At 35.8% G+C, this 16,637-nt stretch overlaps 1 protein-coding gene across 1 annotated transcript in view; it reads right to left on the reverse strand.

The window, feature by feature from the left end:
- Positions 1-16,424, reverse strand: part of ATLIG4 (DNA ligase IV) — a 44,077-nt gene extending 27,653 nt beyond the window's left edge. Inside the window, exons 1-11 of the mRNA XM_039033156.2 lie at positions 15,856-16,424; positions 14,071-14,162; positions 10,944-11,029; positions 10,635-10,771; positions 9,963-10,037; positions 9,433-9,524; positions 9,035-9,106; positions 7,227-7,306; positions 7,031-7,068; positions 6,921-6,927; positions 6,629-6,781 (exon numbers count right to left, since the gene is read on the reverse strand). Of these exons, the coding sequence (XP_038889084.2) occupies positions 6,629-6,781; positions 6,921-6,927; positions 7,031-7,068; positions 7,227-7,306; positions 9,035-9,106; positions 9,433-9,524; positions 9,963-10,037; positions 10,635-10,771; positions 10,944-11,029; positions 14,071-14,162; positions 15,856-16,188 (1,165 nt within the window). The 5' untranslated portion in view covers positions 16,189-16,424. The remainder of the gene's footprint in view (positions 1-6,628; positions 6,782-6,920; positions 6,928-7,030; positions 7,069-7,226; positions 7,307-9,034; positions 9,107-9,432; positions 9,525-9,962; positions 10,038-10,634; positions 10,772-10,943; positions 11,030-14,070; positions 14,163-15,855) is intronic.
- Positions 16,425-16,637: the final 213 nt, after the last annotated feature.

A 16,637-nucleotide genomic window follows, 5' to 3' on the forward strand; every position in this document is an offset into this window, starting at 1 on the left:
AGATGTGATACCATGTTAAATCACCGATTATCCCAAAAGCTTAAGCTAATAGATGAAGATAAATTTAATATTATATCTGTTATAATATGTATTTATATTGTAATTATGATTAGTTGTCCTTTATTTTAATTTTATATCTCCTAGATTAGGGTTTCTTAGTTGCCTATATATAAATGTATCTTCAGCCTGATTAATACAATAAGATCATTATTCTCTCTAAAACTATTGAGAACATTGTATTTGAACAGTCTAGGATTTAGAATATTCGTTCAACGGCAACATTAGGATTTATGCTTCTCACAAGATTAGGGTTTGAGTTGATTCATCAAATTTGAATGGTTGTTTGTCTACACCACCTATCCCAAGAGAAAGGTCATCGCCGTCCGATCGAGTCCGCCGTCATCTGTCGCCGGAAACATCCGCACGTGAGGCTCACGCACTGCCACAAATATTCTTCTCCATTGCCACGTGCCAGCGTGTGGGAGTGCATGGAACCACTTCTCCACGTTCCGTCAGTTGAGTTCTTCTCGGCTTATCTTTTTTTATTGTTCTGTGCATTTGGTTCCATTGAAATCTACTTGGTTGTGAGTTATTTGAAAAATACCCTTTTTGTGCTTAGGGTTTGTTGTCGTTTTGTATCAATTTGGAGCTGTTTTGTTCCTTGATTCACCTTTGATTTCGATTCTGATTTGTTCTTTCCACTCGTGAGATCTACAAATTGTTTATTAACCCATAATGGATGAAATGAAGCATATGGTAGTATATAATGTAATTCCCCTAGCATCAAAAATAACTGAACACAAGTTAAATGGATCAAATTACTATAATTGGCGTCGGACGATTCAATTTTAATTGCTTAATACAGATATGGATGACCTTGTGATTGAGGAGCCACCAAAAGATGATAAGAAAAAGGCTTGGCTTCGTGATGACGCTTGACTTTATCTTCAGATTAAGAATTCTATTGAAAGTGAGGTTGTTGGTTTGGTGGATCATTGTGATTTTGTGAAGGAACTCTTAGAATTCTTAGAATTTCTATATTCTGAAAAAGAACATGTTCATCGAATGTTTGATGTCTGTATGCAATTCTTTCGAGCTAAATAGAAAGTAGAATCTGTTACAAGTTAATTTATGAGACTTAAGAAGACAACTACCAAACTTGCTTTACTATTGTCATTTAGTCCCAATGTCAAAGTTCAATAAGCTCAGCGAGAAAACATGGTTGTTATGATATTTTTTAATGAACTTTTATCTGGGTTTAAAATGGCTAAAACACAGATTCTTTTTTATTCTGAAATTCCGTAATTAGAGAAGTCCTTCAGTCATGCTCTTCGTATTGAGAGTTCTCAATCCGGTTCGCTTGTTTCTCAACCTAACAGTGCTCTTATGAGTAAGAATAATAATAACTCCTGAGGTACTTCCAATGTTTTAAAAAGCCCTCTCGGGCGCGCGCCTAAGCCCAAGGCACAGGTCTGGCACCTCACCTTGGAAAAGCGAGGCTTACAAAATAAGGCACGCCTTAGGCGCGCGCCTTTCGTGAAGCCCCAAGGATCAAAGCCTTGCGCCTTGGGGCTTTTCAATTATTTTTAAAAAATAGTATTAATTAAGGATTTTCCTTCTTTATTAACTAAAAGGATTAAGTTTGCCAAACCTAAATGCAAAATTTCTTGTATTTGGGTCCCTTTTTTCCATATTTCCACTTCAATTATACTCTCTTTTTAATGTAATATTTTTATATATAATGCGCCTCACAAAAAAAAAGTCCGCGTTTTTTTGTGCGCCTTGTGCCTAGGCTCCAAAGGGCCATTATGCCTTAAGGCGCCTTGGGCATTTAAAAACACTGGGTACTTCAGGAATGACTAACAATTTTCAGAAGCCTAGTTATGATAATCGAAGATCAGATTCTCAGGAGATAGTCTGTCACTATTGTCGTAAGTCAGGACATATGAAACATGATTGTCAAAAGTTGTTGTATAAGACTCAACGATCTCAACATGCCCAGATAACTTCCACCAATGATATGGTTGAGAAGTCCGTTACCATCTTTGCTGACAACTTTGCTAAATTTCAAGTATTCTAGGAATCCTTGCAGGTATCTTCTTCATCAAATCCTATTGTCACCATTGTCCAGATAGGTAATACGAAATGTCTTCTTACATCATCTACCAAATGGGTCATAGACTCTGGTGTCAATTCTAACTTATTTTCTACGCCTTTGTCCCCTATCTCATCTCCATCTCACTTTGGTAGATGGATCAACCTCCTCTATTCTTGGATCTGGCACCATTTCCTCACTCCATCACTTTCTTTGTCCTCTGTATTACATTTGCCTCAATTATCTTTTAATTTGATTTCTAGTAGCCAGCTTACTCGTGATCTTAATTGTTTTGTCTCGTTTTTTCCTTGTTATTGTTTGTTTCATGATCGTATGACAAAGAAGATTATTGGTAGAGGACATGAGTCAGGAGGCCCTTACATTTTTTACCATCAGATACTGAAAGTTGTGGCTTGCTCTAAAGTTACATCCTTGTTTGAAATTCATTGTCGTTTGGGTCATCCATCGTTGTTCGTGTTGAAGAAACTTTATCCAAAATTTCGTTCCTTGTCGTCTTTGAATTGTGATTCGTGTTAATTTTCTAAATTTCATCATCTTAGTTCTAGTCCTAGAATTCATAAACAAGCTAGTGCTCCTTTTGAGTTAGTCCATTCTAATACTTAGGGTTCTTGCCTAGTTGTGTCCGAACAAGTTTTCATTACTTTGTTACTTTTGTTGATGATTATTCTCATGTGACTTGGTTATATTTAATGAAAAATCGTTCCGAGTTATTGTCTCATTTTTGTGCTTTTCATGCTGAGATTTGAAATCAATTTAATGTCTCTATCAAATCCTTGCGAACTGATAATGCTGGTGAATATTTCTCCCATGTACTTGGATCCTACTTATGTGGTCATGGCATCATTCATCAATCCTCTTGTGCAGACACTCCATCTCAAAATGAAGTTGCTGAAAGAAAGAACAGAAACCTCCTTGAAATAGCATGCCCCTTATCTTTCCAAATACATGTTCCAAAGCAATTTTGGACTGATGTTGTGTCTACTGCTTGCTTCTTCATTAATAGAATGTCTTCCTCTGTCCTCAATGGAGAGATTCCTTATCTACTCTTTTTCCTACGAAATCTTTGTTTCCTGTTGCTCCTAAGCTCTTTGGTTGTGTTTGTTTTGTTCGGGATATTCGGCCAAACCGTGCCAAATTAGATACGAAATCTTTGAAATACATTTTCTTAGGCTATTCGCGTGTTCAAAAGGGTTATCGTTGTTATTGTCCTACTCTGAACAGGTCTCTCACATCTCCTGATGTTACATTTTTCGAAGATATACCCTTTACTCCATCACCATCGAGTCCGTGTCAGAGGGAGGATGATGCCTCTTTATCTATGAGATTACCTCTTCTACATCATCCTCTCCTCCACCTTCCTCTGTGTCTCTTCATTCTCACCCTCCGATTACTCGAGTCTACTCTAGACGTCCTCCACAGTCACCTTCAGACCCATATCCTCCACCATTGGCTTCTTCAACATCTTATCTGGGACCAAGTGATGATCTTCCCATTGCCCTTCGAAAAGGTAAACGCACTTGTACTTACCCTATTTCTTCGTTTGTTTTGTATAACCAGTTGTCTTCTCCCACTAATTCCTTTATTACATCTCTTGATTCCACCTTTATCCCTAACTTTGTTCATGAAGCTTTATCTCATCCCGGATGGCATAGTGCAATGATTGAGATGACTGCTTTGGATGATAACGGTACTTTGGATCTCATTTCGCGTCCGACTGGAAAGAAGGCTCTTGGGCGTAAATGGGTGTTTTCTATAAAGGTCAATCTCGATGGAACAGTGGCTCGATTGAAAGCTCGTCTGGTTGCCAAAGATTTTGCCCAAATCTATGGGACTGATTATTCTGATACATTTTCTCATGTTGCCAAATTAACTTCTATTCGACTATTTATATCGATGGCTGCTACTCACAATTTGCCTATGCATCAACTTGACATTAAGAATGTTTTTCTTCATGGTGATCTTCAAGAGGAAGTCTATATGAAGCAATCACCTGGGTTTGTTGCTCAGGGGGAGAATGATAAGGTGTGTCGCCTTCGAAAATCTTTGTATGGACTGAAACAAAGTCCTCGTGCATTGTATGGTAAGCTTAGTCAAGCACTCGAATGTTTTGGTATGAAGAAAAGTACGTCTGATCGTTCTGTATTCTATCGACGATCTGACAATGGTATTACTTTGCTTGTTGTATATGTTGACGATATCGTTATCACTAAAAATGATGTATCAAGTAAATCCTCTCTCAAGAGTTTTCTCCAGGGTCAATTTCATACCAAAAATTTGGGGTCATTAAAGTATTTCTTGGGTATTGAAGTAATGAGAAGCAAGAAAGGTATTTACCTGTCCCAACGAAAATACGTACTTGATTTGTTGTCTGAGATAGGTAAACTAAGAGTCAAACCATGTAGTACTCTGATGATACCAAATTTGCAACTTGCCAAGGAAAGAGAATTGTTTAAAGATCCTAAGAAATATAGAAGATTAGTTGGAAAGTTGAACTATTTAACAGTAACACGACCTGACATTACTTATTCTGTGAGTATTGTGAGTCAATTTATGTCTTTCCCGACTATAGATCATTGGACTATAGTTGAACAAATCCTATGTTAACATGGGAACTTATATAAAGATCATGGTCATACAAGGGTTGTATGTTTTTCAGATGCTAATTGGGTTGGATCTCGAGAAGATGGAGATCAAACTATGGATATTGTGTTTTTGAAGGAGGAAACTTGGTGTCGTGGAAAAGTAAGAAACAGAATGTAGTTTTCCATTCAAATGTTGAGTCAGAAATAGAGCTATGGCACAATCTATGTGTGAAATAGTGTGAATACATCAACTTTTATCTAAGATGGGCTTCAGTGTTACCATGCTAGCTAAACTATGGTGTGATAATCAAGTTGCTCTCCATATTGCATCCAACCCAGTATTTCATGAACGAACCAAACATATTGAAGTGGACTGTCATTTTATTCGCGAGAAAATACAAGGGTTGATATCAACAGGATATGTGAAGACTAGAGAACAATTGGGAGATATTCTTACTAAAGCAATAAACGAAGCAAGAATAAGCTATCTGTGCAACGAGTTGGGCATGATTGACATATTTGCTCCAGCTTGAGGGGGTGTTATAATATGTATTTATCTTGTAATTATGATTAGTTGTCCTTTATTGTAATTTTATAACTCCTAGATTAAGGTTTCTTAGTTGCCTATATATATATGTATGTATGTATCTTCAGCCTAATTAATACAATAAGATCATTATTCTCTCTAAAACTATTGAAAATAATATCCATCTAATAGAAAGACATATTGGAAAGTTGAGTATTATAACCATCACATAACTTATACATAACTTATGTAGTGTAAGTATTGTGAGATAGCATTCAATACCAAGGATTTTATCATCTGGTTCAACTTGATTTCGAGTGCCGAACTAAAACAAACCGCCAAGAATATTAAAGGAAAACCAACAGACAAACGTAGCTCATCGAATCACCCTTAACCAATTAACCAACAATTCAGTCAGTTCGATTTGGCAGTTCAACATTACCCGCTAGGAGTGTTGGGCCAATTGTAGTAAATGATAATTCAACGAAAAGAAATGGCAATGGACAAGCTCAAACTCACACACTGGATGATAGCAACAGGATTTCGAAGCCAAACTTAACCGCACACACAAATTGTAAATGTATAAATTACCGTTCAGCTCAAGTTTACTTGCTATGTTCCATGCAAAACCTAAGTTTACTTAGTATGTTCCATGCAAAACCTGAGACCAACCAAATATGATCGGTTTTCGTTTTACGCAACCACCAAACCAAACTGATTCCAACCCAAAGTAACATCAATTTCGGTGGTCTAGTTCATGCAAATCCCAAAACTGACCTAATATGATCAATTTTCATTTTACACAAACCAAACAGTTTCCAACCAACACTAACGTCGGTTTGAGTCAATTTGAGCAGCTTATTTGGTTTTTCCCTTGCACCCTAGCCAGTACATATCTTCACCTATCTTCACCTACTTTAGATCATTGGAGGAGACGGTTTAGAAACAAAATCATAATGGAAGTATTTCCATTTAAAATATCACTACCACATGACTGAAACTCGACCATCTCTCAAATACTCATAATGATCAACATAAATTTAACATAAATTTCCATTTTTTAAGGTAAATAATATCACAGTGCCTATAATAAAATCCATGAACAGCCGCCAGTCATGTTGTACAATGAATAGTTTGGCCAAATAGAACAAGAAAACTAAAAGAATTCAAACCCTAAGCAGACCAGATTGATGACCTAATACACATGGATAGAATTGACACAAGAGACGAGATACAAAAACCACCAGTCAAGTCCAAATCTGTTGTGAGATGACTAGAAGAGAAAAATAGAATAGTAAAATAAAAAAATCCAAGCCCCACAAAAACCGATTTTATTGTTTATTAGGCATAGACTTCTTTCAACATATTAAACAGAGAAAAAATGAGGGTTGATGAGTCCTTTACCAGCACAGTCACTATTAAGACCACCATTAGGTACTAAGATTTCCAATTGACCCTTCACAGGCTTGACAACATCCCTGAGAAGCTCATGTCTTTCTTTCAGACTCCTGTGAATAACACTAGTATCTCCAACATAAAGAACATCAAATGCAACATCTATCCTCTTGTTAAGATATAAGAACCGTAACCTCAAATCTCATGATGTAAATTCATAAACATATTTTGTCAAATAACAACCAAAACATTGAACTGAACCTTCAAGTACAGTACAGTCCAAAAGGAAATAAAAGGATACAGCATAACTGCACAATGGGAGGGGAAAGACAACAAATATCACAAGTCAAAATGCTGTCTAGCAGTTATAGTTCACAGGAAAGAGTATAATAGTAAAGGAGTTAGGAAGACCTGACGATTGCTGTCAAATCCATCCTTTGCTGCCCTCGCTGCAAATGACATGAAAAAGGAGGGTGTATATAAGCAAAAATATATATGGTCAATTTCCAGTTTTATTTATGCAGATTTAGATGCTTAATTTAAAATTTGGATTGTGTGATTGTCAACTTGCCACAAAATAGAAGCTAAAAAATATAAGCTAGACAACCTATTTCCTGGTTTGAGCCAAACTCTGCAAAACGGTTTAAAGATTTATCCCACACCAACATTTCACCATCAAGTATGCACCTACAAATAATCCAAGGGAAAAGTTTCTATCACGACTACACGTGCGTTAATATTTTAAATTAAAAACCAATACAAGAAGTTAGATGTCATGTCATGTCAATAAAAATGTCAGAGCTATTTTGTGCCCCACTCATTTTGTTGGAAAGAGACTAGAGAAATTTTCATAATAAAGAGAAATCTACAGAAAACGAGTGTCTTTGACCACTACACATGCTCTTCAAAAGAATTTGTTCAGTATGCTGTTCTAGTTTTATTAATCTTAATTTGGAGAGCCCTCATTTAATAACTTTCTTTGGTGGTGGACCCGGTGGTTTCCTCTACCCTAGATTATCTCTCTTTTTCACATACACAAAGGACAAACAATCTTGGGGGACCGGTTAGTATTTCTTCTCAAAACTCTGAACTTCTTGAATTGCTCTAAAGCCCATATTGAGGTTGAAAAAAATTGTGGTCTTCTCCCCGCTGAAATTGAAGTTAAAGATAAGACTAATGGTAATTTTCAACTTAGATTTGGTGATATTTCTCCATTAGATCCTAAGTATCCTTCAACTTCAAGGCGTGTTATTTTTCAACGATTTTTCTAACTCCTTGGATATTGCGAGATTGATTGAGATTAAGCGTAGATGTATTTGAGGCACTAGATTTTGTTGAAGAGGGTGTTCCATACAGTCTGACAAGGAAACCAGTTTTGTTTCAGCTCCGAATGAGATGGATCCGCTTCCTCTAGGAAGCCTTACTTGCCCTTTGGAAACCACAGTTAATACTCCACAGTATGTAGACTTAAAGAGCAGTAAACAAGATGTGAACATTGAAAGTTCTCCATTTTCTTATTTTCCGCTTTCTTTCAGTCGGACAAAAAAGAAGCAGACATTTGTAAAGGAACATATTGAGCACAATTCAGATGTTTTGGAGAAGTCCTGTACATGTCTCCTTCTTTCTGATTCACATCAGACAGACAATCACCGTCCTTTGTCTTCTAGTTCAAATTTCAGCCAATCAATCATTAAAGTTCCGGGATCAAATATTTCTTTTGTAAAGGAGTTTATAGCCATCCACCTCCTAGAGATAATCTTTCTGATTACGATTCTGATGGAGATTCAGATGTTAGTGTAAGCAGTGAGGATATTATGGGTTCTCTAGCACAAGATGCTCTAGTTGAATCAACTAAAGAGGTTTAACTTGCAGATGGTTTCGCTACTTTGTGTGAGAAGGGTGAAAATGTTCAAAAAATTATCCCCCATAATTCCTGCCAAGTTCTCTACTTTGATTGAAAAAGGTGTTTTTTAGATGGAAATAATTCCTCCTCGTTCTCCTCCAATTAAAACTTAGCTTGGTGGCTTTGTTCAGTTATAATCTTGGAAGTGGCAGTTTAGAAGTTGATTTGATATGTGGTTTGATTCTCGCACTTTCGGCCTTACTGGACTTCTTTCCTCGTCTGCCTATTGGACTTTTGTCGGCTTTGGCTTTATAGTTATTGTGTTCTCTTGTTTTGATTTCCTTTTTGCAGCTGGTTTGTTAGGATTAAGTATGTATTTTGTTTTCTTCTCTTCTTTGTATCTCATTGGTATTTCTTCTCATTTTGTTTTCTTGCATTTTCTCTTTCCACTTGAAGATTATTGTATCCTTGAGCATTAGTCTCTTTTCGTTTTATCAATGAAAAGCTATGTTTCCTTTTTCCAAAAAAAAAAAAAAAAGGAAAACAATCAACTGCAAAGTATTAAAGTATACCTAGTGGAAAGAACATTATGAACAATAACATCAGACATTCCATGTCCATATTCTGAGTGATCGAGAAAGTTCCTGAAGATGAGCAAGAAAGAAAGAAAGAAATGAATTACAAACAATTTAAAATTTTAAAAATTAAAAAAAAAGAAGAAGAAGAAGAAGAATGCAAATGAAGTAGAAGGTCAACTGTTCAACATTAGTTAAAGGACCATAGATGTAATCATGTAGACCAACCAATATTCATAAAATGTTTATGCCGGTTTTTAACCTCCTAACACAACAAGTTCAAATGAAAGCATAACTTGCATGAGATTCATGAATGGTTTCTCAAAAATGAAAAGGAAAATTAAGAGAGAAGAAATAATCGAACCATACGATAACTTAAAGTCACATGCATCTACCTGGAAAAGTAGTGTACTTCAGTTCCATTCTTATGAATTTGAATACGGTCACCATCAAACTTGCATTCAGCTACAACTTCCTTCCCATGAAGCTAAATAGCCAGAGAGAAAGGCATAGAAATTTGAGCATAAAACATAAATATTCTAAGTAAACTAAACATACACATGATAGAGAAAAAGAAGACCACATATAGCTCTCAACACTTTCAAGATTTTAAGTTATTATCTTGTTGAGGTCTTCAACCATTAAAAATGGATAACGAACTCAGAGGATAAATGCTTTTTGTCCTTTTTTTGGGTAAGAAACCAAGCTTCCATTGAGCAAGCTGAGAATATACAAGGAAAAAAGAAGACCTCAACTGCAGCATAAGTCTCCAATTCAAAAGAATGAAATAAGCTTATAATTACCAAAAAAAAATAATAAACAGACGCCCATAAAGAACTCAGAAGACAAATATCACAGTAACAACTTAAGCTATGAATGAACTCAGAAAACAAATATTATAGCAATAGTTTCAGTTATGCAAAACCTTTTTCCATGCAGCATTTGCATTGGACACTCTTGAAGCCAGCTGGGGTCGTACAGCTTTTCCAACTTCAATGTCCTTCAAAGTCACAGTAAAACAAATGTCACTTATCTTTTCAATTTCTTCACCAATCAATAAATAAGATATCAATCTCCCTCCCTCCCATTCTTTCAGTCTGTCCTCCGGACTCTCTTGTTTCTTATTAATCACTTTCTTTTCTTTTTTTTTTCTCAGTATCTCATGCTTCTCTAATTCGCACGTTAAATACGTCTTCCACTTGGTTTTGATGCACAATTGATACTTTTTTCTAACATAAATAAATATACATACCAGATATCAAACAAGTAAGACAAAACAAGAAAATAGAATACAGGACTTTTTAAAAAAAAAGGATATGAAAGAGTGACCAGGCCACAAAATAAAATACTAGAATGGAAAAAAAAACGAAACAATATATGCTATAGGGAAAATCTTGTTGCCTGGTAAGACACAATTTAAATGGAAGGGAAAATCTGAAAAGTTTAGGTGTAAGAGAATCTTCAATCAGAAAGCCAAAAAACGAAATACTTACAAAAACACTCCTCAATTAACATAAATCAAAGATAGAAAATAACCAAAGGAAACCTATGCTAAAGCCATCCAAGACAGAGAGTTATCTCCACATTTTTGACAGACCTGACGCTTATGCCTTTGTCTACGATCCCTTAGTTTTTCACAAACCAATTTTAAGTCACAGGTAACATTGAATAAGTCTTCTGCATCCGGATGAAATTCATGAAAAATGCTTTTTTCACTGACTCCCAGTTTCAGATCTACAAGATAACAAACAGAAAGGAATTAAAAAATAAATAAAAAGGATAAGAAACTAGATAAGGAACTATACAAAATTTAAAAATAATACAGTTTGGAAGAGAATTATTACAAAACCCTGAAAAGTCATATTTGTAGTATTAAAAAGAAAAGAAAGAAAGAAAAAAAAGGAACCTTTGAGGATTATCATGACTATCCATTTCATTTCCTGTGCATTTGTCTTCTGTATAAGAGTAGACAGAACTGCGGTTTTCTCTGCTCTGTTTTTCATCACATATAACAGAAATGCAAAGTATAGCACATTTATATGGAGATGCAATGTAATAAGATTATGCCAAAACTCAACGCTCAGATAGCATAATATCTTTTTCACACATGAGAAAAATCTAATAATAAGACAAATTACAAGAGCTTCATATTGTTCCAGAAAAATATGACAAAACAAGATGTCGACCAACACTTCAATCTAGAGGCATAATCTTTTTTTCCTATGAAAATCATTCTAGTATTTCAGTGATCTAGAGCTATAGTAAAAATTGGTTAAATGCTGACAGTACTTTCAAATGTTACAATTTGGTCATATAGTTTTTGGGAAACTTATAAAAGGTTAGCAACGTTCTTGAACTTAAAGGGCCCACGTATAAATGATTACTAGCGTGTAATCTTCAATTGTAAATAGCAATGAAATTGATCTGATTCAAGAATAGTGAATCTAAAGAGGCATCATATTGAGGCGGCATGTTGAGGATCGCATATTGGAAAAATCAAAGGTTTGTATGATACGTGGGCTATGTCTCTCATTGTCGATTGGTTTTGAGATTGAACCTCACGTTATCTAATAGTAGTAATCAAAATTAGAAGGGGTCAAGTTCATTACAATTGTAAAAAACATGTGAGATTGATAGACATATTTTTGGGAAGATCACTGAGTGGGGGAGAGACCTCTCTGTGCGTTATTTCCTCAGTTGTATCATTTGTCTTCGTTTAAAAAGCATTTTGTGACAGATTTTCTTGTGTGGACAGGGAGCTCTTGTACGTTTTCCTTTGGGTTACGTCGTGCTCTTTCCGATAGGGAAACGATGGACGTGGTGGCTCTCCTTTCTCTTCTTGAGAGTCACCCCTTTCGTCTTGGGAGGAGAGATAAGAGAGCTTGGAGCCCTAATCCTTTGATGGGTTCTCGTGTAAGTCTTTCTTCGAGAGTTTGGTTAAAGTCTTTTCACCGCTATGGAGGATTAAGGTTCCTAGAAATGTGAGATTCTTCACCTGGCAAGGTCTTCACGGCCGAACTAATACATTGGACAAGCTTGTGAGGAAGATGTCATCATTGGTTGGGCCTTTCTATAGTATTCTTTGTCGAAAGGAGGAGGAAGATTTGGATCATATTCTTTGGCATTGTGATTTTGCGAGCTATGTTTGGAATTTTTTTTCCAGACGTTTGGCATGATGTGTGCTCGTCACAAAGATGTTAGAGATATGATCAAGGAATTCCTCCTCAATCCACCGTTTGGGGAGAGAGGCCATTTTCTCTAGTATGCTAGTGCTTTTTTTTTTTTTTAAAGGAAACAAGTCTCTTTATTCATTAAGAAAATGAAATGAGACTAATGGTCATAATACAAGGATACAAAATGGATCAATAGGTGCACCAGGACATCTCAACTAGGTTGACACCCCCTTAGCACCCTCATCACTTCCGAATACTAGTAGCAAATGAAAATACAAGGTTTCATAACATTACAAAGAGAGACAATCTGCAAATGGGGGACAAAATAAAAACAAGACAACCTAAGAACAAAATAAAACAATGGTAGCTAAAAATCCTTTGGAAGGGAGGCTTCAAAATGCCGAACAAAGAAAGGCATGCCAATTCAAGCTGATTTCCTGACTAGAGTAATTTGCGAAGGTGCTTGGGAGAGAGCTCCATAATGAGGCTTTAAGCTTGGCTGCTTCAAACCTTGTAAACCATGGAGTTTCCTTGTTTTGGAAGATTCTTTGGTTCCGTTCAAACCACAACTCAGATAGCACTGCCTTAACAGCATTGACCCACAAAATTTGATGAGATTTCTTAAGGTTTGGACCTACTATCAGCTGCTGGACGTTATCTCTTAATGCTACCCCAAAAGCTCAGATTAAGTTGAAGTACTTGAAAAGTGATAACCAGCAGTTTTGAGCATAAACGCAATCAAAAAGAAGGTGTTGGAGATCCTCCCAATTCCTTTTACACAAAGCACATCTATTGGGAGAAATGTAATGGGAGGCAAGCTTCTTTTGCAACACACTTGAGCAGTTTAGAGTTCCAAAAATCATTATCCATAGGACTATATTTATTCTCCTTGGGATTTTATACTTCCAAAGAGCTTAACTTAAGAGTGCTAGTGTTTGTGCTATTATTTGGGTGTTGTGGGGTGTGAGGAATAACAAGGCGTTTAGAGGGTTGAGAGGGAGCCTAACGAAATATGGTCACTTGTTTGTTTTCATGTTTCTCATTAGGCTCCAATTTCGAAGGCTTTTTGTAATTAACCTTTAGACATGATTTTGTATAGTTGGAGTCTCTTCTTGTAGAGGGAGTCCACCTTTTTTGTGAACTTAGTTTTTGTATACCCGTGTATTTTTTTATTTTTTCTCAATGAAAGTTGTTTTTATCAAAAAAGGAAAAGGAAAAAAAAAAAGAATGTGAGATTGATAGACACACCATATATCAACAATTCCTCAAAGAATAAAGATACTTTCTACATAAGCATATAAATTGACAAAAGCTCAACAAAGCACATGATTAAGGAATTAAAGACCAGGGTGTGCTTAATCGATATGTACAATCCAACTTGAGGAAAGAGTGCTATTGAGTGGGATCCACCCAATCTTTACTTTCATTTTATTTTCTCCTCCCTCTATTTCGCCCTTTCCTCGTTATTTATGTTGTGTTGTATATTCTTGTTCCTTTAGGGGGTGTTTGGCCAACCGACCTTACAAGTTGGTGGTAAATAACTCAACTTCAATGGTATTCACTATTAAAGTTTGCACATTTATCAAGAAACTCTATGTTCCCCTCTTTCTCTCTTTTGCATATTTATCGAGAAACTCCATCCTATAACTATGCACCCTAAACACAAGCATCCTAACTCCAACATATTAACTCCATACTTCAAAATTCAACTCAATGCCCCAAACAATCCCTTAATATTTTTTAATCATTTATGTTTGTAATCATTTCATACGAGTATGGTCACTTACAAAGAAGATAATTTCTCTTCCTTCATCTACGACCAGCATTAACATATATGTAAGATCAAGCAATAGGTTTAACCTGTTTTCACCTGAAGCCAAACGGTCTAGCAAATCATTCAACTCTTTAATTGTTAAACCACCAGGGGTCATTCCTTGCCTGCGCTGCAATACCTATAGCAAGAAAAAGAAGGTAACAAACCTTTGCTGACAACCAACTATCTTGCTTTTAACAAACTTCAACAGTTATAATTTATTTATTTGTAAGAATACAAGGGAATCTAACTGCCTACGAGTTAGAATAGAAAAAATATCAGGAGAATCAGAATCTTGCGGAAATATCTAGAATCTGTGAGGTTTCAAGCTGTCTGGAAAGCAGATGCATTGAAGGAAAGGTCTAGGCAATATTTTGAAAATGCCTGAAACAAACACCAAAACCAAAAACTTCTATGTAAATGACTGTTTTTTTTCTTTTTTTCTAAAAAAAAATTAAGAAAAAAAAGGAAACAAGACCTTTCATTGATATAATGAAAAGAGTCTAATGTTCAAAATACAATGAAACGGAAACTAAAAAGAAAAGTCTAAATAAATGTACAAACTAATTAAACTGAAAAAATGAAAGTGTTTCTCTTCAAACAAGTATCTTGTATAGAACAATTAGAAAAAGCCTTGGAAAGAGAACACCATGAGAGGGCAAGAAGTCGAGCTGAATCCAAATGAATAAACCAAGAAAGGGATTTCTAATGAAAAAACTCATTGATTTCTTTCAAACCAAATCTCAAAAAGAAGAGCTTTTACTACATTGGACCACAAAATCTGTGAACTACTTGCCAAAAGAAGGCCCACCAAAATCTGAAGAATATTATCCTGAAAAGACTTGTCAAAACTCCACTGAAGCTGAAAAATAGATAATAAACTCCCCCAAGCTGATTTAAAAAAGGAACACTCAAAAAACAAGTGTTGCAAGTCTTCACTATGGGCCAAACATAAAGGCCACATCGAGGGTGAAAGATAATGCTGTTGAAGCTTGTGTTGAAGTGTAAGTGACTGTTTTTTAAAAACATGTTTCTTTTTTTTCTTTTTTTTTCTTTTTTTTCTTCTTTTTTATTAAAAAAGAAAAAGAAAAAAAAAGACACACACATCAAATGCATTGTTCCCACACTTTTACACTTCACGCCATTAGACTTTTCGAAATTTATCTTGACCACTGAGTTTCCTTTCTTGCTATACTGTTGTCTACCCTTCTTCCTCTCAATATTTCTCTTGACCGCCGATCATCCTGCAAAAATCTTCGATTGGAGGTATGTTTTTATGCTTCATTTCAGACTTTATCTTTAGCTTATAGTAGGTATCGTCACTGTTTTAGAAATTATAATAAATGAACTTGTTGGATAATTTGCGTTAGCATTGAAAATTGATTTTCATCACTGTGTTCGGGGGAAGTCGGGTGGTAGTTCCTTTCTGGCCTAAAGTTCCTGCTAGGAGGGAGCGTCCAAGCCTTTTCGAAGAGTTTAGGACTGCATACTTTATGCTTGTGTAATTCACACACATCAAAGAACTTTCATTTAAGCTTCTAACAGTAGAGTTCTTATTTTAACTTATCAACTCAACAACAAAAATTGTGCTTAGTCTCACAAAGGCAACAAACAATTAATTTATAAGTATCTATCGTGTTTCAGAATCTTCCTTTTTCCATTTCCTTACTAAACAAACAAATAAATAAAAACTCAGCCTATCACAAATGTCGAAAAATGTTGGAATTCATCGCCATTAACTCGGATATATTCATTCAACTAAAGCACACGAATTCGCCAACAATTTGACTTTTAGCAATGGAAAAAAAAAAAAAAAAAAAAGCAAGGCTCACCTCAGCCGCAACGAGAGCGAAATTACCAGCATTAGCACCAGTCTTAGCACCACCTTTACGCCAGTTGATAAGACGACGAGCGTCATCAGACTCTCTAGACATGCCAAGAGCGTCAATAAGGCAAGTGGCGAGTACAGACTCCTTGAGGCCATAGGTGCCGCGCTCTCGATCAAGGTTGGGAAGAATCAAGCGGATAGCGGAAAAATAGTCAGCAGGAGTGCAGAAAGTGTCGAGAAACTTACGGAACTTGGAACGCTTCTTGGCGGAAGATTTGCTTCGCTGAATCCAATCAAACAAACTTGAAAGCACACCGAACTTGATCGGTTCCGACATGGCTAGCGAAGGTCTTCGTCTTCGCGGGTTGAGATTCTTGATTCTTCACAGTGTTGGAAATTGGAATTCGTCGCTCGGAGGTGAGAAGTCAGTCGATTTCAAATTTTCAATGAATCTCTTGCGTGGCTTGTCCTGGAAGAATTGCATTACCATTGCTACATTTTCTCTTTTCTTTTTCGTTTCCTTTTCAAAATGGCTAAATAATATAAAAGTTAGAATTTGTTCTTTAGCCTTTTAGAAAGTTTCTGTTAACAAAATCCTTACTAAATTTAAAAAGGAAAAAAAATTGTGCTATTCACAGACATAGTTAAGTTATGTTTGCTTCAGCTAGGGAATAAAATTAAACTACGGGACCTCATAGTTAATAATATGTTTGTTTTGGTAACGTGAGCATAGCTAAACTTTATTGTTACTATTTGTTGGTTCCTACACAAACTTCTTATATGTTA

Source organism: Benincasa hispida, chromosome 6 (assembly GCF_027475165.1).
Source record: "Benincasa hispida cultivar pf3 chromosome 6, pf3_genome.v1.1, whole genome shotgun sequence".
Classification (NCBI taxonomy): Eukaryota; Viridiplantae; Streptophyta; class Magnoliopsida; order Cucurbitales; family Cucurbitaceae; genus Benincasa; species Benincasa hispida.